We start from the raw sequence: 26,338 nt of genomic DNA, 5'->3' as shown, positions 1-26,338 counted from the left end.
TATTATCTTACCCTTAACCTACAGTGCATAATCGTAATGCTAAAACTAAAATTTTAATTGAATGACATGTTAATTATTGTCTTAGTATTAGTTTGAATTTTATATTTCAATTTAACGTCCAATGATTATGCTCTGTTAAAGAAACCCTAGTAGCAAGAAAGCTTACGGCCAGTTTGCGCGTGCTTGGCTTTTGGCTTTCTACGCTTGCACTTGAAACGCATGCTTTCATACAATCTGCTTTTCGTTGAACTTGCAAGCAATGCTTTAAACCCTTCGCAGAGCGTCATAGCATCACTGGTAGTTCATTGGCTATTGACTGACTTGACTTGTAAAATGCTTGCGTCAATCTTGAATGGAACACTGAATGCAAAGTTGCACCCATGTAACTTCGTTACTGGAATCCTGCTTGCGGTATGCTTGCAAGTTTTCCAATCAAACTGGATGCAAGCTTGGCCGACTTGACATTTAAGCTTACAGCAAGCGATTTGCAAGTTGTCTCTGCTGCTAGGAAAGTGAATGATTATTAAAGCAATGGAGTAATGAAAATGTGGAGGAAAACGGAAAAGACTCAATTTTGTCCTCCACAAACTCACACGGATAGACACTTGTAAATAATGAAAAAAAATATCCAAAAGTAGTGATACATTACGTGAATATTTTACATTATCTATTACTATACTTGAAACCTTCATGAAGGCCACGATAGATCAGTGGTTGAGCTTTCACCTCTTGTGAGAGGGTTTCCTGGTTTGAATAATGTTACGTGAATTTGTAATGGGCAACATTGTGTTCATGGGTTTTCTAAGGGTTTTCCCATTTCCTTCCACACTCTAATTTCCCGTTTTTTTGGATCAAAAGATCCAATATATTTCAGGTATTTTTTTGTACGCTATATATCTGAAGAACTACATATAGTGTAACCAAACCCAAACTATGACTTAACGCAGTATGATGTGCTTATTCCATAAAAAATACGAAAACTCGATTTAGGGTCCGTTCAAATATTTTGTGGCCCCTGATTCCAAAAACTCCAATATATTTCAATGAACATATCTGGAAATGTATGCCTTATATCTGGAAAAATATCTATAGTGTAGCCAAATCCAAACTATCATTTAACTCAGTATGATGTGCTTATTCCGTAAAAAAAAAAAAAAAAAAAAAAAAACCTCGATTTAGGGTCTGTTGAAAAATTTTGTGGGCCCTGATCAGAAAACTAATTATTGGCCAAGATCGCAATTTTTTATGTATTTTTCTCATTTCTAAAATTCTTGTTTCATAATCATTTCTTTTTATTTGTCTAGGCCCCCCTATATTTTGCTGGCCCCCTAAAATTTTCACATTAGGCTTCCAAATGAACTATAATATGGCGATGAACTATAATATGGTTGCATCGGCCTCCCCTAACTTCCGCCGCCCCCCTACATTTTTGGGCTGGCTACGGGCCTGTTCCTTTAGCCTGAAGAGTAAAATAGTGAGACGTTACACGAAATGTTACGAACATTTCAACAATGTGACAGAATGGGGATATACACATGCACATGTAAAAATGCTCTAGTAACATCATGGAATATTCCAAAGGAATAATACAATTGAATAAATACAATTGTGTTGTTTCGCTTAATGTTCGAGATTAAACTCCAATATTCACGATGTTTACATCTAGTTTTTCAGAAATGAACCTCTGTTTTAACTAGTCCACGCTCCGCCACTGATATAAACAGTGACAAAGTAAATTCGATTCGTTTGGTATAGCCTAAAAGTGTATGCATATAAGAAAACCCACAAACACAAACACAGGATAATGGGAACATTCACGGTAGAAGCATAGATAACAATCGCTATTTTATTCCTCGAGGGGCGGGTTAATGGATAGGCGATAAGAGAAATTCATCGGATCGACGGTGGCTGTCCGCTTTCACTAGTTATAGTCACCAAACGAGATGGAACGATCAACTTGGAAGGGGTTCAGCTGAATGAGGTAAAGAAGAGAGGGCGAGGAAGCTATAATTTGCAGGTTCAGGTAAAATTGCGTTTCACAGGTCACGCTAACGACCACGAAAGACTAGCTTGGGGTATGTCCTCTAATATATTATACATTTATATATATACATATACAAAACCAAATCCTTCAGATTTTTTCTTTTTTTTTTTCACTCATGAAGAGGTGATCGTGTGTGAAGTAGGGATTAATATCGGTTCAACACGTACACAACACATTCTTTTCAATAGCTGATAAGAACTGTTGAAAAATCACATAAAAATTATTATGGTTGAAAAACGTGAGAAGAAATAGCATATTTGATTGTTGGCTTAGTTTTAAAATATTGTTGGTTACAACGCGTTAACCACAACAAATCGTTACTTTGTACATAGGGTTTTCTTGAGACGAAACGAAATGAATGCTATACAGTATGCCCGCGCTGGTGCCCTGGAAAGAAAAGTTTTGAGGTTGTTTCATCATTTTTTCTTAAGAACCTAGACCAGTGGCGGATCTAGCCTGGGACCGAGGGGCCTGGGCCCCACCAGTTTTTTGAGTGACAAAAATAATTTAAATATTTTTTGAAAGTTTATAGTAAATTTATGATATACCTATCATAGCCTGGGTTCTGGTCTGGGTTGCCAACCGTCCCGATTCTGTCGGGACTGTACAGATTTCTGACTTGTCCCGCGTCCCGACCAAACAGGCGTTGGGACGCATATTGTCCCGATTTATTGATTTTCAGAGTTAATTAATATTTTACTTGGCCATTTTACAAAGGAATAACTTACTCTTTTACACGCACAGTTTTATGTATAGAATCAATTTAACAAATTTGTGTTTTAATTTCTCATGAAAAAATAGCTAGCAACTCGTCTTTAATTTATGCTCTAAAAGTTTGGAGTTGATAATCCAGCCGATTATGATGATAGTAGTATATTCTATGCAGGAAAATAAAAAATAAAGTGCCGCATTCATTCAGGTTCGTGTTATTTAACTGGTTATTTACTTTGTTTTCAACGACTTGCCATACGTGTAGTTGTCTCGGAGAGGGGGAGATCCTCCAACTCCGATTGTCCCGTCTCGATTTTTTCTTAAGAAATGTTGGCATTCCTGGTTCTGGTTGCCCCACAGTTAATATCTCCTAGATCCGCCACTGACTTAGATAAGTTATTTTTAACTGAATGCTCTGTGACGTCATAATTTGGTGCCCCTCTTCTCAGTAAATTACGCGGTGAGGAGAAGAAGCAGGTAGGAAACCTGGTAGTAAGAGAATACAGTATTGCCATTTAAACAAGATCTTCGATAGCACTGTGTAGGCATATTATCATATACCTATATACACTGTTATGCTTACATTGTAATTCCTTGTTTATTTCATTCTCATACTTCATATTCCTCCCCTCTTTTGCTTCAGTGCCTCACTGACTGTAAGAGCGCGCTACTACGTTATACTTCGACCAGTTGAAAATGACTGGCTTTATCTATACATATATTTTGGTTGTAGAAAATGGTACACATAAATAAACCATAGTAATATTTCTAAAAATATCAACATCCACACACTTGTTATAGGTGTATTAAGGATTCGTACAGGAGCTGCGGCCTCAGGACAGGACAGTAGCGTTGCTCACGAGGCGAGTCACCTTTTTAAATTCGAGACGAGATGAGAAATATGACATTTGAATCGAGACGAGATGATACATTTCCAGACACTCGTAAGCAACACAAGTTCACACAATTGTTAGATCTCGAACACTATTTTTTAGTGTTACATGATTCATACATAAAATTTGTAAATTGACAAAGTGATTATACAAACACAATGAAAATTTTTTATCAACGTTTAAAGATACGCAAGTCATTGCGTAATATGCTCCAATAATAAAATATGGTTTGACTGTTGTTATATCGCCCGGAACACGGGCCTCTAGTGAGTTGTTTAATTACAAATATCACTTTCACTAACAACTTGACTACGCTACAGTTGTTTTTGTACAGTGTCTACGTCCTTGGATTTTATGTTTATTCTTGTTAAAAATAATTTTGCTTTTCACCTGAATACATGCTTAAGAAAAAGTTTGGATTCACATATATACATGATAAAACATTTTTAATATTATTATTACTACTACTAGTACTACTACTACTACTACTACTACTACTACTACTACTACTACTACTACTACTAATAATAATAATAATAATAATAATAATAATAAAAAAAATAATATTAATAATAAAATAATAATAATAATAATTTCTCTATTTTTATCGTTGCAGATAACAAGACTTAAAATAGCAAGTAATCCATTTGCAAAAGGATTTCGAGAAGCTTCACGAAACAGGTGAGTTCTTTAATTCTCTCCTTCCTTGCAGGGCACCAGAACAGAGTTTTAATTGAAGGAACGAAACAAAGTTTATCATCTTATCCTTTCGAACGAATATTGATTATTAATTTGTATTTAGTTTTTACAGTCATTGATTTTTTGTATTTTTGGTGAGTAAAGTATGGAGCGTTGTTCCCACAAGATAATTAAGAGGGAGTAATGTTGGCCACAAGACGAGACGAGACGAGACGAGACGCCAGGAGAATAGATTTCTTTGTTGCATTGTCAGGCAAGGAAGTTTCTTTGTTTCTCGCTGAATTTATCTCTCCGGGAAAGAAGTTTCTTTGTTTCTCGCTGAATGTATCTCTCCGGGGAAGAAGTATCTTTGTTTCTCGCTGAATGTATCTCTCCGAGGAAGAAGTTTCTTTGTTTCTCGCTGAATTGATCTCTCCGGGGAAGAAGTTTCTTTGTTGTCACGACACGGGAAGATGACTTTATGTTGTCTCATAAGAAGTTTCTTTGTTATCTCGCCAGGGGAAAAGTGTCTTTGTTCTCTCACAGAGGAAGAAGTTCCTTTGTTGTCTCACTAGGGAAAGAAGTTCCTTTGTTGTCTCACTAGGGAAAGAAGTTCCTTTGTTGTATCACTAGGAAAAGAAGTTTCTTTGTTGTCTCGCCGAGTGAAGAAGTTAATTATAATCTTGGACTAGATCCTTGTATACCATTCACCATACTGTGCAGTGTCGTCTTCCTAGTGTGATAGGAAGGCGTAATGAGGGTATCGATATAAGTTTTCAGCATCAACTATTTATGTTTACGAAAATAGTTTCTGTCGACTTTCTTAAAAACCACGCATGAGAATTTACACTCATCCATATCATTTTGTCAGCTCAATGAGACTGTGTATGTATGTGTAAAGTTCATTGAAAACTGACTCGCATAATGTCTTCTAGTGCTGAAAATTTAGTATAACCAATAGCTTTGCTAGTAAAATTCGTTCCACAATATAGTTTGTAGATATCACAGCAATTACAAAGTGACACGTGGGGATATCTACTGCTTTTTAAGTTAGGCGAGTGGTGTCTGCGAGATAGCGGCAGCTGAAAACAATAAGTCTCCTCCATTTCCTCTTTGACCCCAGAGACACCAGCGTCACTTTGGCGGAACTACGTCACACAAAGTATAATCATATTATTGAGGTTAACAAAATTATCATCTTGCTATTGCATTTTTGTGTCTCTGTCATATCAAAGTGCGGCAACTCAGTAAAGCTGCATCAAATAATTCCGTTATGATGTTTAATCTTAATGTTTTGGCATTCATTCATCCTGTAACACAGCGGTATCACTTTCAATTGCAAACCCTTCCTTTTCTGGCTCATTCTTTTATTTTACCAGTATGTCTTTTGTGTGATCTGCCCAAGTCCGTAACCAGAGCACTAAGACAGGGGGCCCGAGACAGAGACGTAACTTGTGAAGGCAGGGGGCAAATGTCCCCCAGGGAATCTCCCCGCCGTTTGAGGGGGCCCGCTTTAAGACAAAATTTTCTTACTCCATATACGATATGAACATGGAGTACGATAAATGAAACATCAAAGAGGTACTACATTACATAAACAAAACAGCACACAAAAGGTAAATAAAACAAAAAATGAGTCATGGGCCCATTTCAGTAAAAAATCTCTACTATTAGGGGCCCTAGAAATAATATTTATTAGTATGTCTTTGAGATTTGTCAATATTGCCCCCTTAATTAATTTGTCATGAATGGGACGGGTCCAGGGGCGTAACTAACGGCCCTGCAGACTTTGCCGTGCAGGAGCGCCTACAGGCTCCGGGGGCCCATAAAAAGTAACAGAAAGATGAAAAGAAGGGGCCTATTTTCAAATTTTGCGGGACGCCCAAAAACTTTTTCTAGAGGGTCCATATATTAATGCTTCGTTCCCCAGAAAAAATCTAAGTTATGGCGCTGGTCCGAGATAATTTTTGGTGCAGCTAACTTACGTTTATCTTCAGTTTATCTTACGTTTAACACACACACACACATATATATATATATATATATATATATATATATATATATATATATATATATTAACAAATAACTGAAAGTTTAAGGGGATAGAGGTGGTCGCAGGGGTTGTCTGAGCTCACACTGGCCAGTCTTTGCTATGGGGCTGGTTCTGTCCGAATTCAGGCCCTAGTCTATTTACCTAACGTAATAAGGAGTTAACGTCCGACAATAAAATAATAAAAAAATATATCCACAAAACTGTAAATTGATACGAGTATTTGTGAATATATCCACTCCAGCTCAGGTCTCTAGTAATGGAAATTCTACAATAATAATTATCGTTTAACGAAAGAAAAATGTTGAAAAATAAGACACACGCTTGTCGATACATGTTACCAAGCTGAACAAAATGATGTTGGTGTATGCAAATTAGGGATGGGCAAAACCGGTTTTTATAAAAACCGAAAACCTGTTTCTAGAAAAACCGACATTTCGTTTTTTTCCGAAACCGGTTCGGTATTTCAGTGAAACCGGTTCGTTTTTTGCCGAAACGTTGTCGGTTTTCTCCAAAATCGGTTCAGTTTCTTCAGCAAAACCGGTTAAGTTTTTCGCCGAAACTTGTTTCGATTTTGTCCGTTATAGTTGAGTAATAACTGAACAACGAAACACTATTCTGGTCAGAAATAGAACCAGTTTGTTAAAACTGAAACTGGTTTTGATGAAAAACGGAACCGGTTTTCAAGAAAACCGAAACCGGATTCGGTAAAAAAAAAGAACTGTTTTTTTTAAAAAACGGAACTGGTTTTGAAGAAAACCGAAACCAATTTTGGTGAAAACCGGTTTCGATGAAAAACTTTTTTAATTTTCGAAAGCAGTTTCGGTTTTCCTAAATAAACCGGAAACCCAAAAATCGGTTTTTGTACCCACTACTAGTGCAAATCTTCATGCGTAGTTTTCGACAAAATCGACAAAACGAATTCTTTTTTAAACCTAAAAGAAAATTGGTGCGCTTCAATAACCACGCCTTCTATTAAGTTGAAAATAATACTAATGTATATCTTCACTAAGCTTTTTACTACTACAGTAGCAAGATGACAGTATATAGTAAATCAGATATAAAAGAAAATTGTGATTAGTTCTTAACAATATAATCTTATTCAGGGCTGGCTCTACCATATGTGCAACACGTGCATTTGCACGGCGTGGCAAAATCTCTCATAACTATATTATTTAAAGTAAATATTTCCTGTTGGAAACAGACTTCATGATGATGGTGTTCAAATTTACTAAACTGATCTTCTATTTGAATACTACATTCATAAATCATGTTTAGGTCGCATTAGCTTTAGGTCATATGAACAATGTTAAAGCAAATGGTCAAACAAATCCCAGCATGAATAGCTTGATTATTATATAATACAAGAACTCAATTCTCTAACAGTAGCGAACACCTGTTCCATTTAGTTAGTTATCACAGTTTTGATATGAAAACTAGTCTTGTCTTTGTCACAAACAAGTTCCTTATCAAGTTATCATTGAAAGTGGAAACAAGATTTTTTTTTTAAATTAACAGATGTAGAGGGAAAATCAAGAAATAAAGATAAAAGAGCTAGTTGCACTAGAATTGCAAACTGATACATTGAGATTGAAGCTCGATATTGAATTCTATGAAAAGGATTATCATCTTACCTCTGCAAGTGTGTTTACCTTTCACTAACATAATAGATTGTCATTTAAAGAAAAAACAGACACAACGAAATTGTATTTGTAGTATTTACACCTTTGTCAGTGCGAGTGCACTTTCTCTGTCCTTCGTTGTTCATGATCGGGTAGTATATTTAAAATCGTGAGTTTTAAGATTTGTTCTTTCTGGAGAAAGAGCTGGGAGCGGGAAATTATGCCATTGCACGGAGCGGCAAATTGCCTAGAGACGGTCCTGCTCTTATTACGCCCAAAAGAATTAATCTTTCATTTATGATATCAAAAAACATTTTAATATTTAAGTATACTATTGTTCAAAGATTAGAATACATACCAATCGATAGATTATACTGAGACACTTCAGGGTAAAATATCAAGCGTAGATTTTGAGAAAATTCATAAAAATGAAATTTTATGCTGTTAAAATATATATATGGATCATTGCCAATAATAAGTAACTGACAGTTTTTTTTAAACCTGCTGGAACAGATTCTGTATTGATTTAGCCCTAGGTAGTGTATATGTAAAAAAAAATGTTATGTAGTATGTTGCGTATATTGGTCTTTTTGTCTTTGCGAAGTGGTGAAGCACTTTGACTAGTACAAAGATTTCGGTATTGGTCTAATATGGGCGCCCGAAAGGTGGACAGGGTAGCTAGCTTGGCTCACGAAAATGTATACGTAATATAGCAAACCACGTATATTAAATACCAGAAATATCAGATGTAATATACCAACCATGGAGATGTCCCCTCTTAGGGATGCATTCGAGTCGAGTCGAGTCGAGATTTAAGCCTGTATCGACTCGTCTCGAGAAAATGTTGTCTCGACTCGTGTCTCGACTCGAAAATATGTTTCTGTCTCGACTCGTGTCTCGACTCGACAGTCTCTGTCTCGACTCGACTCGAATTCGAGTCGAGACGTCTCGAAATTCGAGTCGAGACAAAATGTACGAGTTAAAATATACGCACACATCAGCCAGACCATCATGACTACCTACCTAATTGTCAGTATGTCGACTTTTGGCATGGATAAAAACGGCGACACGTCTTGGCATACACGCAATGATCCTTGATAGGTCGCTGGAGAGAGCTGGCACCTCATGTGCTCACTCAGGTCACCTAATTCCCGTAAATTCCGGGAAGGGGGGCGATGTGTTCTGACGTCACGTTCAATCACATCCCACAAGGGACATCACTCAAATGTACGGCTCCAATTTCAATGAAACTTTTTTTGCTGATAGAAGGCATGTATGCATCATTACTTGTGATGACAAATTTTTGCCATGGTGCATGTTTTCTATTTTTTAAAATAACTTTTAAGAGTTGTGATGTGGTTATTAGAGATTACTACAGAAGTCCCTTACTACCCTTTGTAAACGGAGCGTTAATGAAGAAAAGTGAAGAAAAACCATGTGGATACATATAAGTCCTGGGGGAAGTCGTATGGTAGATATGACCTTGATGGCAGCCATCTTGAAATCCGCCATTTTGAGTTAAGGTCAAGTTTTCAAAATGGGAATAGGGTAATATGATACATAATTTCGGGCTAGAATTTAATTAGAAAAATAATGGTGAGGTTAGTTTTAAGATACACCCATTTGGGGGAAAGTTACAGGCATATTAATTGTTTTTACTTACTGTGTGCGTAAGTCCCTTCTTACTTTCGTCTCAAGACCTGTAAATCGATCGCAACGGCAGAGCCCGGTTTCGCACTAGTGTTTAGAAATCTTTAAACTCACTTGAGGCAATATTTGTGGATTATTGTATTGTATTTTGCCTTTAATTAAATTTGAACCCACTTCATGATCTTGTGTAAAGTATCATTAAAAGAGAATTTCTGTTTTTATGGAGAACGTAAGCATAGCAATTATAAAAGGTGAGTAAGGTGCGTATGTATTTATAAGAAAGTTTATTTTACGAGTCTTTTGTGGTTCCGCCAACCTATTCTTTAGTTGTTTTTTTTTTTGTAAATACTCATATCTCATAAATAAAAGAGCTATTATAAAATCTCTTACCACTATTCTTTAATACTTATAAAATTTTATTTATTGTAAAAGCACTGGCGAAATATTTCTTATCGCCCACTAAAATTATGGTGGAGCTCCTTCGTGGCTAACGGTTAGTATACTTGCCTTTGGCGTGGGAAACCTGGGCTTGATTCCCGGTGGGAGTTCATGTGGTTCGGATTCCACGTTAATCAGTAGGTCCACGTCTCACATAGCCTCGCTGCTGAACGGGACGTTACATTGACTACATTATAAAATTGAAATTTGTGACGACTAAAATATCAGAAATTAAAGATTATTCTTTGGGTTTTGGAACATTTTGAAAAACGTGAAAAACTGGTACTGCACCGATACAACACACCTTTTGGATTTGTCATTGTGTAAAGTGATACAAACTAAAGAAGAATTACAACTTTATGAAATTGTATTAGGACTTATTTAGAAATAAACACCAAATAAGTGTAATAGTTCATATCCGTATAAAATACCAAGTTTATGATGAATCAACTACACAACGTAGGATCCAAAAACGCTCATTGCAATTTGTTCCATCCTTCAGTCGAACCAGGAACTGAAACATAAAGAGTGACATTTTCTTTTTAAAGATACTTTGTCCAGCTAAGTATTGTGAGGTTTATGTCAGTAGAAGGAATTGCATTCCATTATACAAGCGCAATTTCACAACTTTATGTACACATTACTAAATATCGAACACCCTTGTCCATATGATTAGCGTACGCGTCTTTGGTGCGGGAGACCTAGGTTCGATTTCCGATGGGAACTCCTATGGTTCTGAACCCACGTTAATTTGTAAGTTCACGTCTCATATAGCCTTGATGCTGAAAGGGACACTAAACTCTAATCTAATACTAAATATAAATATTTAAAGAAAAATGATGACGAACCAAGATGACGTGAATTTCGCTATCAAATCCATTTTGTGTTTTCAGTTATTTTCTAGTAGTATTTTTTCTAAGCATCCTTTCAAAAGACAGTGATGCAAATTTCGTAACTGCGAATTCCTGTTAGAAGCCATGAAATTATCCGATTAGATGCAAAATTTCCCGTCCACTAAAATAGATACCGTAAATTTACAATATCTAACAATAAATAATTTTGAAAGATATCGCTTTCGAGAGAAAAAATGAAGTGAAATCTTTGAGTTTTACGTCCCACGGTTATGCCGGTTAGGCTAAAGGAGAGGGGTGATGATGAGAAATTAGTGAAATCGTGGAATGAAGAAAGTGGGAGGAACGGAAGAACCCCGAGGAAACCCATGCACACGGTGTTTGTCCACCACATAGTTCACTTGGTGCGAGCTGGGATCGAACCAGGGTCCCCAAGCACCAGAGGTGAACGATCTACCACTGAGCCACTGCGGCCCCGCTTTAGAGGGGCCATGACGTATAGTTGAACTCATTCTCGTAGTATGAAAGGCATTATTTATAATTATGCATGATAGGATCACAAACAAAATTTAAAAATATTATGTGCACTTTCTTTTAACAAACATTATATTGTCTTTTATGGTGTGGATGGGAATGTTATGTTCGAAAAAAAAAGTCCTTAACACGATTCTTGTTGCTACACACTGCATGTTCCTAGCCACAGAAAAGATGCAGCGATAGGTAGGCTATTTTTCAATTGCTTTACATTAGTTTGATGTTTCAAGTCTTTTGTGTGTTTCTGAAGTTCACTTTTACCACAAAAGAGCTCAATATTGACATGTCTTACATAGCTTTGGTTCAATTTTCAACACGGACTGCAACTACCCGTTAAATTGTGCATCCGAGAGGCACTCTTTGTTAAACCTCGCTTATCACCGCTCATCTTAATAATATATATATAACTTCACCGCGAAGCAAATGTTGCATTTCTCTCTTTCATCCTAACACAAAACAAAACTAACCACAGCTGTGACACGAAGGAGCTATTTCGAAAAGAAACAAGCTGTGCTTCATAGAGATGTGTACCAAATGATAGAAGTATAAAGTATTGTTTTCTTTCCTGTTTATTGATATCAGTTGGTGTTCTTAATGAGTTTACTCATTAGTTTAGAAATAGTATATATGGAATTTGGACATATGTTGTACGTATTTTCCTGAGAAATTGATGAGACCAGAAAAATTATAAGGACAGATGGAATAGGTTTAAGCGCATCTACGTGACTTTATCAAATATTTATTCTCCATAATGGTACCACGCGGAAAACTTGGTATACTATAATCTTTGCCTCCCTCTGTTAGCTGTTTCGTATCATATATATTGGATGGTTTTGGTATTTCTTCTGATCATTAAAATATAGCAATGGTACCTGTGTGCGTGCAGAAATGCAAAAGCACAAGATAACTTCCTATTTGTTTTGGAAACAACAACACCCATTTCACGTGTGCGAGAGAAATTGAGCACAGCGAGATCGGGTGTTTACTCACGGTCAGTTCGCAGCAGGAGTCCATGGCAGTGGCGGCTAATGTTAGTGTTGCAGCGTTGCGCAACGACCAAAGTATTTCAAGAAAAAAATATTATTATCAATAGTAGTAAAGAACAGAAAAAATACTTTTTAATACTTGCACATATGCACTTTAAATAACCTATTTTTTACTTTGTAACTGTCCGTTTCGTTAATCCGTTTTAAAAAGCGAAAAATAATCCGTCACAGAGTCTCTAATTTATGTTGTGTTGCAAAGAGCATACAACGACCAGATTCCTTCAGCGCGGCAATTGGAGCAAATGTTAAGTCTCCTTTCCCCTATCTCAGAAGTTAAAGGGATTGGTCGTTGCAGTGCTTCTGCAACACAGCCTGGTTTGCAGTGAACGAGAAGGTTTTCCACACTAAATTAGATTTCTGAATTTTCTTTCACTAGCAATTAACAAATTGAATTTGTTTTATGCATTCATATTTTTAAATTACGGGACCATACTGAAGCAAATCAATATAATGACAATTAAAAAAAGTGATTGCAGAATTACAAAATAAGAAAGAAAATATCTAGCAGAGGAGAAAACAAATGAAAGTAGACCCGCATTTACAAGTTAATTCTTAGCTTATATTGATAATGAAGGCTTTTTCTACAGTATTTTGTGAATCAAATATTAATAAGCCGGTATGTAGAATCGCTCCCCCCCCCCTCTGTGGATAGTATTTTAGTATAAACACATTTCTTTTATAAAATAAGTATATTTTATACTCTTGATAATTTCCACATAAAACTATGATGGGGAACGCCACATTGAATTTGGGATTAGTTAGCAATGCTCAGGGACGTAGCCACGAGGGGGTTCACCGGGTCCGGACCTCCTAAAAATTTCGAAATTTGACTAACATTTGTGGTCTTTCTTAACGAACTATACTTGTTTAACAGAGAAACGATTGATGTAGGCTAAATATTTTATTTTACTCCTCATCATGTACTCTTCTTATAAAAATAATCGTTCTATCATTTTCTCTAAAAAGATAGATGACAGTAAGTAAGGATTACTTATCGTCTTTTCGGGTGCAGTATAAGACAGGTTCTATATTATGTAGAGGTATTGGACCTCCCTCAAATACTTTGGACCCCTCCCAGTTAACATTTCTGGGTGTAGAACTGGCAGTGCTATTTGTTTTGATCTTCTTTGATTTTTGACTTCTGTTACATGCTGATCCTTCATCTGGCGGGTTTCGAGGTTTCCTTTCCAGAACACATCACATTGGTAAGCATTGTTTCACCTCATGTGGAAGTATATTGTGTTCATCGTGTATTGCGTAACAACCAAGACGGATGATTTGGAATGTAGTTTTTTCTTTTACGCACATGTGTGTGTATGTTGATGTATGAATATATGACATTCGGAATTCATATACCAGTATCTATTTTGTATCAGCTGTTTTGGTTTTTAATTATTAGTTTTAATTTTATTGTGTGTGCTTTAATTCTGTAAATAACCTACAAATTCTGAATGAATTCTATACCATGGCTTCTGTAAATAACTCACAAAAAGCTTTCAACTGGGGGAAAATTTGCAATTAAGGCTTAGACAAAACAAGCAAAGGCAATTCAGGAGAGTGTTTGAAAAAAAAATCCAGTTTAAATTTACAGGATATCTTATGGCAGTAGTGTTGTTTGCACCAGATACATTTCCTCAATTTATTTTAAATTTTCCTGGATAAACTGTGAATAGAGTATGTTCAATGTACATTTTTTATATAACACTAATCTCTGCTACGAACTCTCTTCAGTCAACGCTGAAGAGGAATTCGGATCACTGTCAGGGACTGAGTTTGCTAGAATGAATCGTTCGCAATAATCTAGAAAAAATATTTAGTGAATCTACAAAGCTTCTGAAATTAATATTAACTGTACCTATGGCGTCAGCAAAAGACGAAAAGTTTTTTTCCACATGAGAAAGAATTGACACTTTCAAGGAATTGAATGTCCCAAGAAAGGTTACCAGCATTGGTTATGCTTTCCATCGAAAAAGACCTGACAATAAGAATACCAGACTTCAACCAGCATGTATTAGACAGATTTACTCCAATCAAAGTGAGGAGAATGAACTTACTAATTAAGGTGATTAATCGGATAAAATGTTCTGTATTTTTTATTTTTTAAAAACAGAATTTTATTTAAATTAACATGTCACATAGCATTTGCATCTAAAGTTATGCTGATTAGTCAATGAGTCAACTTTATATCTTCTGTCTCTTATCGTTCGTACTGCAACACCCGAAACCACAATCCACCGGCCGCCACTGGTCCATGGTAAAAGATTTGGCTAACTATCTCTTCATATTGATGTGAAAACACTCGCAAAACCCTACAAATACAAAAGAATGCGCTTCAAAGAAAGTTTAGACACAGATGTTTCAATTTTCTCTTAGCATCTTTCTTCAGCAAAAGAGTCGGTTCATTGTATTCGAAAAAGGGAAGGGAGAAAGGGTGAATTTATATTTTATGGGGGAGGGGGTAACATTGTAAGTAGTATAAACAATACATACCGCTTCCGACTCGACCCTCATCCTACCTCAAGTTGTAAAGTAGAAACTACTAGAAAGGGACAGAAGTATTCAACATGACTGCGACTTGAGTTTCAGTTCACAATACTAAAACCAGTGAGCAAATAAACAGTCTTTTGTAGGATCGTGTTTTACTTCTTGAATTTATTTTTGAACATTTCTGTGAATTCAACAACAGAACGCAGTAGAAATACGGACTAGTTTTTACTTCAACCATTACTTTCGCTCCAACCCAGGGATGCCACATTTATGATTTCGTATAATACTAGATTTAGTGATTTTACTATTGAACTAGTGATCTAGTACGTACTTTGGGTAAATAGGCACATTCTAGTGATTTTTTTGCATTTTTTTCTGATGCAGACAAATGACAAGGAAATGGTTCTTAAAATAAAAGGAAGAAGTATATTACAGTTCAAAACAAATGTAAAAACTTTAAATTATTTTTTTTTTCTCTCTGACTGAGTGAAACCCCTGCTGTGTAACGACCTTAGGTAAACAACGGCTATCTTTGGTCCGCTACCTCCTTTTGTTAGCCGACATGAGATGTGTTACTTTTTTTTTTAAGAAAGTGAAGAAATAATTATCCAGTACATTTACGTTTTGTCAGGCACACAGGCGTAGTCTGTACTTGTTTCCTAACGAAATTTAGCAACATAACATAAATGAAACATGTGTACCAGAAAATAGAGGCAGTACAAACGGACATTTTCATCTGTAACACATTTGATGAGAAATATAGTTAGATGTCACGTGCAAGCACTCTAAACATGTCCTATCCTTTAATTCTATTCGTATGTTTATGTAGGTGAGACTGAGAAATCAAGAAACAATAATAACTGGTTTTCTTCCAGGGCAAAAATCTAAATGTGAAGGGGTGTTACACTGGGACTTTAATTGCGTCCTTTGTACAAGATTGACAAGTAATCGCAATTTTACAAGATTAACAAGTAATCGCAATTTTTTAATTTATTAGTTCTTGGGGAGAGGAAGATGGAAGCGAACCCTCGTAAGGACCTCTGCAAGAAAACATGAATACTATCCGCCACTGTTTGTTACATTACACAAAATAGTTATATATATACAGGGGCGGATCCAGGATATGATCAAGGGAGGGGCTAAACCATATTTTTCCGTTTTATCCAGTGTAAAGCAGGATTGAAGTCCATTTTATCCAGTGTATACCCGAGCGTCACGGGGGGCTATAGCCCCTATAGCCCCCCCTTAGATCCGCCACTGTATATATATATATATATATATATATATATATATATATATATATATATATATATATATATATATATATATATATAATATTGAGTTTTAGTCAGGGTTTTCATTCTGCAGGAGAGGGGAGGATAGTAATACCTGGCGAACATTTTCTATTCTCAGAGTGTTGCAAATGATAGCATTTCCTTCATTATAGCTTGGCCAAGCTAGTTGCATTATATATAAGGATTAAGTTAGCCTAAAAAGCTTAAATTTTTATGGCAGTTTTACTCTGTAGCCATGTTTCTCATTTTCGGTCTACGGGACTCTGTGTCCGGAAATTTTCGATGGCTTCCAAGTCGGAAAATAAGTGTATCAAAGGCATATATATTATATGTATGGTTATATGAGGCATGGATCTACAGTTTAAAGTGGAATACCGGTAACAACTTCATGAGCTTCCACCGTAAATCGAACCAGAGTCTCCCGCGATCAAGGTGTGTGTGTTAACCATACAGCCACGAGGAAATTCACATAAGCACACACACATATATATTGTTGAGTTGATTTTGACTTTACCGTCTCTTTCAGCAGCGAGGATATATGAAGGTAGACCTACTGATTAACGTGGAATCCGAACTACATGAGCTCGCGCCGGGAATTGAACCCGAGTCTTCCACGACAAAGACGCGTACACTAGCCACGGAGTTCACACACGCACACACAGAATCAGAGTCCTCACACACCAAGGGTGAAAGCTGTGCCACTGAGTCACAGCAGCCACGAGGCTAGGTTGAGTCCACTTTACGTTCATAGTTTCTTAGTACATAAATGTTACGATTATGAAATAGATTTTCCTTAATGAGCTGCATATAAACAAAAGCTTTCGAAATGTATTAAACAATTAGCTCGATTTGAGTGTGAACTTAAAGTTATATCAGAGTGTAAATACGGATACGCACCAAAGCTCGAAAACTGAATACACTATTTCTCCTATATAGTCAGCATGTACCAAGCAATCGTTCAGCTTTCATTTGAGAGGATGGAAATCGAAGGCTCCTGAACAACTATGTTACTAATGTGCGGAATGTATTTATCTTACAGTGAACTGCTTCGATGCCAAGTGGCCTAACTCCAAAATTGAAATTTTCCAGGAGTGAAAGTTAAAGTTCAATATCTCATGAACAATTCATATTTCTTTTATGTTGGGAACCAAAACCATAACTACTGTATGTAGTTCATTGTTTTATAATTTAGTGTTTACAAAAATCCTTTAAAAAAATACCTATTCACAGAAGTGAAAGGTACTTATCTGTACTAGTTCTTGGCATCCAAGCAGTCCATTTACTGTAATACTAGCTTAATATACCCATTATTAGCATGGGGGCTGTATTTGGAAGTCAACACCTGTGGAAGTATCACCATTCATTTCAGCGACCGCGAAAACTATGGATTTGACACTAGTATCAATCAATATGGGCTATTTATACATGTCTCGGTATTCCTCACCCGCTGACACCCGGCCCGCGTACAGTGGTAGCTGAATTTGCAAGTCATCGCTGATGGAAGTGTCACCATTGATCTCAGCGACCGTGAAAACTATGGATTTGACACTAATGTTGATCAATTTGGATTACTTTTACTACATGTCTCGGTAAACGCGCCCCTGAGACCCCCCTGGTTACAATTTTGACAAAAACGCTTTGCCTTAGACTGGGACCTGGACCAAGGTATCCGTGACCAAAATTTGGTAACTCTCGGTCAACTTGTCTGGTCCTCAGGTCGGTCCCAGTAAACGTCCCCTCCGAGACCCCCTGGTTCGAAATTTAAAAATAAACGCTTCGTCTTGATCTGGGGCCTGGACCAAGGTACCCGTGACCAAATTTTGGGAACTCTCGGTCCACTCGTCTGGTCCCCAGGTCGCATACAAACAGACAGACAAACTCACAAACTCTTTATTTTATTTATATTAGATAATATATACTATGTAAAATAGTCTCGTATCACAATATGTGATGTACAACAAATGTTTCATTATATATTATCCGTAGCTCTTGATATGCTGCAACATATTAAAGCCTCAAAATAGTTGGGCAAGCGAATAATCCAGAAGTTACGTAACCCTATTGCGTTCATGGGAACAAAAACAATAATTATAACTATGCTAAATTACTATAGACTATCAACTGCTCATTCAGAGAATTTATGAAGTTCACTTTATCGCAATAGTTTTATACAAACTAGATTTAAACTACGGATAATAATTTTATACAAACTAGATAATCAATTATTATTATTATCATTATATTTGCAGTACAACCAAATACAACAACATTAACTATTAGTTCTAATTAACTGAATTGAGCTGAAAATTAAAGCTTGATCTTTAAAGATTAATTATTAATTTTATGCGTTCTGTACCTTTCTGAAGGAATAAAAGCTGGAATTGGTTTCAAGGCTGTTTCTGAGTAAATACTTTCTTCAAAATAATATTAAAAATTATAGAAAAATTTTCGAGACATTCGAGTCGAGTCGAGATTTTTAAGAGCCGTCTCGACTCGACTCGTGTCTCGACTCGAAAATTCGAGTCGAGAAATACGTTTGTCTCGACTCGTCTCGAATTTTACAAAGTGTGTCTCGACTCGAATCTCGACTCGAATTCGAGTCGAGTCGAGTCGAGATTCGAGACATGTCTCGACTCGAGCGCATCCCTATCCCCTCTAGAAAATCTTCGGGCGCCCCTGTGGTCTAAGAACATTTCTGATTTCCCTTAACACAGAACTCCCAGATTTCTACACTAAAGAAAACCGGGACACTTATTCAGTATATTTTACTTATCAGTGGCGGATCTAGGAGGTAAAAACTGGAGGGCCAACCAGAACCTAGACTATGATAGATTTAGGCCTATCATAAGTTTACGCAAATCATTTCAATTTGAAATCCGTTTACTCACTTCGTTTAAGGAACTAGAAACATCTAATGATTCAAAATTTTCCCGATAAACAATTTACGCTTACTATAAACTTTCAAAAATCTATATAAATAAAAATGAATGAAAGTGACTAGGTTTGTGATTGAATAACTCTTGAGCCACCTGACCGATCTCGATCAATTTTTTCAACATAGATGAGATTCGGGCCTGGGAGTGTTTTCATCGTTTCACTTTTACGGTGCAACTTAGGAGGAGGGGGAGGCAGGAGTTATATAAAAGTGATTGAAAATGATCAATATTACTGGCGAATCCAAAGTTTTCAGGGTCGCTGAGATGAACAGTGACAATTTCGATGCCATTTAAATCCCAATTCAGCCCCGCAACTTGGGGGATATATATATATATATATATATATATATATATATATATATATATATATATATATATATATATATATATATATATATATATATATATATATATATAAATTTACGAAAATGACTGATATTAGAGAGCACTTGAGTAATACTAACGCGCTGACTGACTAACGGAACATACTACTATTTTAACCCAGCGAAGATAGTAATTGACGCTAGTATTTAAATAATACTTCCATTATTTTTGTTACTCACAAAAGTGGGGGGGGGATATGTTCCCCAGCCGCGGTAGATCTACCACTGTTACTTATATACTTGCTTCCTGCTGATATACCTACTATGTCTCAATTAATTAAATAATATCAGGAGCTTATTGTCAAAAGAAAATGTTCCTCTTTCCATTTCCATTTCCATTTCCTTTTGCTAAATTGATCCTAGACGTTATATCACATATAGTGTACCGTGCCTATACCATTTCCCTGCTGTACTCTGTTCATACCACAGCCGCGACCATGTGCACATACCATGCCGTGCCGCTACTGTTTTCTGGACCTTGTTTCTGGTCGACTTCGTGTCGCTTCGTGTGCTCCGAAGAAAAGCGGCCGAAGACCAGGCTGGTTTCTCTTCAAGGTGGCCTGTCGGTACACGGCATGGGAACGGCACACCATGTGTGAACTAACCTTTGCCGGCTTATCAATCTATGGGATGTACTATGTTAGATTACGCGATAAGGATTATGCTAAGGGGAACAATTATTTTGTTATAAATTACAATGTTTAGCTAGTCGTGTCTATAAAAACAGGGAATATAATCCACCTCGTTCAGTCACTTCTACTGTAAAATTAGCAGTTGTGAAACATTTCATTTCAAAAATATTAAGAAACTATGAAAGGCCAATTAAAAAAAAAAACTGGATATAGGAATGTTTCTCCTTCGAAAATAAGGTTCTTTATGTCAAAATTTGCTAAAAAGAAATGAGTAAAAGTGAATCAATTATTCCTATCAATTGAGGAACAATAACCAATTAAAGTAGGATTCCTTAAATATAGGACGAATGATAATTAACTTGTGTTTTGGAATTACATAGTAAATCGGAACGATCGAACTTTCGAACAATTTTTTGGGTGGGCACAGATTATGTAAATTTGGGACTATCTTGGGTAACCAGGACGTCTAGAACCTTTATTTTAACTGTATCTTGATAATGAAGTGTAGTGGACAACATCATGTCCGTGGATTTTCTCGGGGTACTCCCGTTTCCTCCCATTTTCTCATTCCACCAATTCTTCCATCAACATTCACTTGCCTTAATCGTCGTCTCCCTTAGCCTAAAGCGCATAAACGCGGGACGCTAAACTGAAATACAGTAGAAAGTCGAAATTCCGAACTATTTGGGACCACAAGTAGTTCGGATTTTCAAATTGTTCGGATTTTCGAAAATGACCACGAAAATACCATTTAGGCTTAAATATACTGTACTGTATGCTCTTTTATCGATACAGTGGTTATACAGTACATACAGTACGTAATTACAATACCGTACGTAAGGCTACTTACATTTAATGTTTCTGAAGAACCTGCTCGTACACTAAATTACACTGATCTTGTAAGTCACACTTAAAACTTATAGGTCTAAGAGAAAATAAAAAAATAAAAATATGTATGACAAGCAATAACATATGAATAAGCTTTTGCAAAAGCATTGACTTCACACAAAGAAAATTGAATTAGTGTCTTGTCATTAGCTTCTAGGGACCGCGTTCGGATTTTTGACGTTCGGACGTCCTACTGTATTTTATTTTCATTTTGAGGAAGAAATACAGTTTGAAGCGAAACAATCATGTGATTACAGTGGTAGAAATCAGTGTTGGCAGACTTTGTATTTACACTTGTCGGAAAACCCTCTGTCATCTATTTTATCATTGCAAGCACTCCAATCAAACGTGATAAGATTGGTGCGGCGTGCTTTGAAGTGTGAAGTATAGTTAAACACAGCCATCCACACTGAGCGAATATAGAGTGCTGACAGTTCTTTTATATCCTGTTTCATTTCTTTTTATTTTATTTTATTTAATTTTTTTTTTTTTTTTTTTACGTACAAAAGAAAGTGACTTCATACCGGCAGCTGATCAATCATCCGAGTGTTTTCTTATATTGTTTATTTATTAGAATGATCTAATGCAACAAATAAACATAGGTACAGATCGAAATGCATCATTGTTTGCCAATGAGATAAAAACACTTCAGTGCAAAAGAGGCATTATTAACGCTATGCTAAATTAGTTTTTATGTCGTTCCAATTCAGTTCTAGTATATTAATGGCGTAGAACGAAAAAACGTCTAAAGATCAGACATAATAGCGTTATTTCAATTTTGCAAGGTTGGGGGGGGGGGGAGGAAGATCATACTGCGTCACTGGGTCATTCGTATTTATGATTTCAAATTCCGCGGGAAACTATCAAAAGTTTTACTCTGTCCTGATACAGTATGATAGTTTCATCTTTGTGTGGAACAAATAAAATATTATTAATAATAATAATAACAATTACACACATGTTATCGAATATAGTACGAATTATTAAATCAACTCACATTACAAATCTTTATTATGGGAAGTGGGAGCGTGGTGGCTCAGTGGTAGACCGGGGTTCACCTCCGGTGCTTGGGGTCCCTGGTTCGATCCCAGCTCGCGTCGTGTGGACTTTGTGGTGGACAAACACCGTGCTCGTGGGTTTTCTCGGAGTTCTCCCGTTTCCTCCCACTTTCTTCATTTCACTCATTATCACCGTCTCCTTTAGCCTAACCGGCATAACCGTGGGACGTTAAACTTAAAGATTTCATTTCATTTTTCATTTTTATTATGGGAAACATACTACACTTTCAGGGTTTTAATGAAGTAATTTTCGGAAATTGCTCTTTGGTTAAGTCAATAGCAATTTTAAATAATAATAATAATAATAATAATAATAATAATAATAATAATAATAATAATAATAATAATAATTATTATTATTATTATTATTATTATTATTATTATTATTATTATTATTATTATTATTATTATTATTATTCAAGAATTCTCTCTCTCAGTAGATTCTGTAACTAACAGCGGAGATGCTGTTTTATTATCTATCATCCATTTCTTCCGCCTCTCCTGATCTTCAGTTCTTTTTATAACTTCCAATATTTTCTTTTCTTTTTGTAATCATGGAATCAGATATTATCTTCTTCTTCCTACTCCTCACTACCTCCTCCTCCTCCTTCCTACTTCTCCTTCTTTTCTACCTTTCCCTCTATGGCGTTATGAACATGGGAATTAGTTAGTATGATATGTTTAATCCACTTGGCCTTCCTATGAAGGATGCTGGTTAAAATCATACTCTTCTTTCTTACCCGTTTTAACACATCTTCGTTTATTACACTTTCTGTCTGTCTTTATTTTATTAAACTTCCTTCAACACCATATTTTGAATCTTTAAAGGGTTTGGTCCGCAAACGTAATGAGATTAGCTCCAGGAAATAAAATGTATTGATTCAATTGGTACAACTTCTAAAAATTCTTCGATATACTCTCTTTGGCTATTGATACACCGGCGCCAGCGCGATTTCCATGCAGCGTACACCTCCTGGAAATCAGCTTCCAGTAACCCCTTGATAGCAACCATCGTTGCTGCACAGAGAAAAATCCGTTCTCCGGACAGCGGTATATTGTACAAATATACGGTACGGTATCCTCTTGCTTACTATAGAAATCAGTACGGAGCATACGTTATCCGTATGCTACATAGGCACTGACCTTAGATGTTACATCATGCCGTTGCAGGATGTCTGACATCTAACAGTTTTCCGTATATCACATACATATACTTATGTTACATTCGTCAGCTATATGTTATATACGTCCATTTGTATGTGAGATTCTGACCGCCTACATTGTTTCATACAGAAAGTACGTATAGATGGAACACTTATACAGAAAGTATTATAAAACATGCGTTTTCAGATATACGTCTGCTGTACGTTAAGTCCAAAAACTACAGGAATTACGCATGTAACCTATCTTTTTAAGTACGCCACCTACAATTTTTTTTCTGAGTGTGTTTGCATGGCTAAAACATCCTCAAAACGGCGACCCTTTCAGCTTCTTTTGAGGTTGGGGAATAGAAAAAAAGTTTCTGGCCTCATATAGGACTGTACAGTGGCTGCGGCAACGTGGCAACGCCAATGCTAGCCAGTAATAACGTTACAAGGAACGCGGTGTGACTTGGCACGTTATCGTGATGGAGCTTCCAGGAGATCTCTGGTCGGACCCGCTTGACTCTGTCTCTCAGACTTTTGGGAACTTCCACATAATAAGTCGCGTTGACAAAGGTAGAGATCGCATTGACAAATCTCCCTTCGAGGTAGAAATTCATAGTGTATCACACCTTTCTACTCAAAGAAGACAATGAACATTGTCTTGATTCTGGACTTGGACATCTTTGCCTTCTTGGGACCCGGGGACTCCTTGGGGGATAGAACTTTGGGGTTTGCTTTCAGGGTCGTATTCGAACACCCATGTTTTATCGCTTGTTATTACGTTGTCTAAAACAGTGTCTTTTTTCCTCGCGTACTCCTAGACACAGTTCGCCATGTTCTGTTGATTAAAAAGGAAGACAAATAGTATCGCAACAAAAGGACACTCAGTGTGCCAATCAAAAGACTATTTACAGGGGTAAAGTGAACATTCCCCCACCCCCAAAAAATAACGTGGGAAATATTAAAACATATGAAAGACATCCAGCTCTACTGAAGGGGATTTTCCCCTCATCCTTCCTGATAATTCGCACACTGAGAACAATGTTAAAAATTCAAAAATTAAAAGCAACTTGAGAACTTACAAGATGTATTTTCTTAAACTATGATCATTCAATAAATATTGAAAATATGCTATTTTAGGATTACGTACCCCAGGAAACATTTTCGCGTACCCCCGGTTGAATAGCACTGATCTAAAATGTGCCGTTCATTCTCCACTTGCACCAACGTTAGACGAGAACTGCCAAACCGATTTTCCTTTTGTTCGTCATCCAGCACTTTTGGCACCAATTTCGCACAAATCTTGCGCATGTTCAAATTTTCACTAACAATTTCGTGCACCACTATCTAGGGGAGATTCAGTTATTTCTTTATCATTCTCATACTCAAACGATGGTCTTACAAGGAGGGTGTCCGAAGTGTAAATCTCAGATTTCAAAAATGTTTGTGTAGATCGTTAGGGGGGCTCATGGAATAAAGATCGGCACAACAAATTTCGGCGGAACCCCATATTTGGGTGGGGCAGTGCCCCATTTGCGATTTTAGGCTTTCGTAGTAAAAATCGGCCTTTGAATTTGAAAATCGACTTATTGTTGTCGACAATCGTTGTCACTCGTCTTCATTTGCGTAAAGATACTTCAATTGTGGATAAGGGATCCCTGTGTGGGGTGTCCCCCCTCACAAGTGTGATACATGTTTCCCTTCATTTCGACGAGCTGAATTCAAATATGTCATTAAAAGTACTTTGTGGAGCACATGTGCGGCACAGGTCTCTACCTAGTTTCTGGGATGCTGAATCACAAGTTGAAAGAGAACTGAAGGGCTTGAAATAGGAGTGTGGCAGAATCAGTGCTTACTGTATGGATTGTATGTTTTATAGAAATGAAACGCTCATCCAGAATTAGTAGCAACAACTATACTACAATGTAGGTGATGTCATATTGACTTTAAATTGTTAATATTTGATAATTTGTAATTAACAATTACAAGTATGTACCTGCAGAACCTTTTGATACGTATACTTGAAAGCCCGTTATTTACTTCGTGACTAATAGAAACAGTATACGGAACATAACGAAACATAAGAAACAAAATACGAAAGAAAACTGCAGAGACGTCAGCTAATCCAATGGCTTTGGATTACCCAGGGTGCGGGAGAGAGGACCCCTCTGCACTTGTTCACCTAACTGCTGCTTCAACGAAGCCTCTCTGACCATAAACAATACATAAACTAATTTAGACATGGACAAACTTTGCCCATGCATTTGTTTGGTGCTTATGAGTATTTTAAAATTATAAAATTAGTATTCAAAAAAGAGCACAATCAATTTTATATTATTGTGTAAACAAAATTAAAAAATACTCCAGGCGGGGTAAACAGCCATTAAAACAACAAAAAGGTTGCGTGCACAATGTTAAATACACTCACAGTTCATTTGACGCTGTTTAAAGCATGCGCGGCAAAGCTTTTTACTCAATTCGCGAAGTGCACGTGTCCTAGGACAGACGTTGTTTCCAGTTATATAGAGATTGCATATCTATCATTAGGAAACCAGTGTGTTATGGCGCGTTATGAATTACGTTTTCGCTGGCGTTTAGGTTCAATGTGGTTACATACGTGTTAGTAAATTGGATACTTTTTGAACACGTGAAGCCTCATAATGAATCCTGTGAATATCATTTCACTTTTACAAACTGAATTTCCTGCTAAAAAATATGTAGTAACAATTATTACAGATAAGGAAAAAGAATTGGCATCATCTTTCATTGATGTTTTAGAATGTGGTATGAAAGATCCCATTTTTGTTGTCGAAAAGACGCCAGAACTCGACATCGATAAATGCTTAACAGTGTCCATAGCCATAGACGATCCGGAATGCGAAGTTGTAGAAGATGACATCCCTAAAGGCAGCGCAGTACCAATAGAGTATCAGAAAAAAAGTCGTCCAGTTTTGGAAATCTAAATCAAGTCCTGGAGGTAAAAGGAACTTTTCAAGC

General features: G+C 36.6%; 1 protein-coding gene across 1 annotated transcript in view; it reads left to right on the top strand.

Annotated features, from left to right (window-relative positions):
• Positions 1-26,338, top strand: part of LOC145685603 (T-box transcription factor TBX6-like) — a 212,262-nt gene that overhangs the window by 132,972 nt on the left and 52,952 nt on the right. The window contains exon 6 of the mRNA XM_081757990.1: positions 4,265-4,329. Within this exon, the coding sequence (XP_081614116.1) occupies positions 4,265-4,329 (65 nt within the window). The remainder of the gene's footprint in view (positions 1-4,264; positions 4,330-26,338) is intronic.

The sequence above is a fragment of the Thermobia domestica genome, chromosome 5 (genome assembly GCF_964235325.1).
Source record: "Thermobia domestica chromosome 5, izTheDome1.hap1.1, whole genome shotgun sequence".
Taxonomy (NCBI): Eukaryota; Metazoa; Arthropoda; class Insecta; order Zygentoma; family Lepismatidae; genus Thermobia; species Thermobia domestica.
Note: the sequence above shows the minus strand (reverse complement) of the source record. Positions and strands in the feature narration are given on the sequence as shown.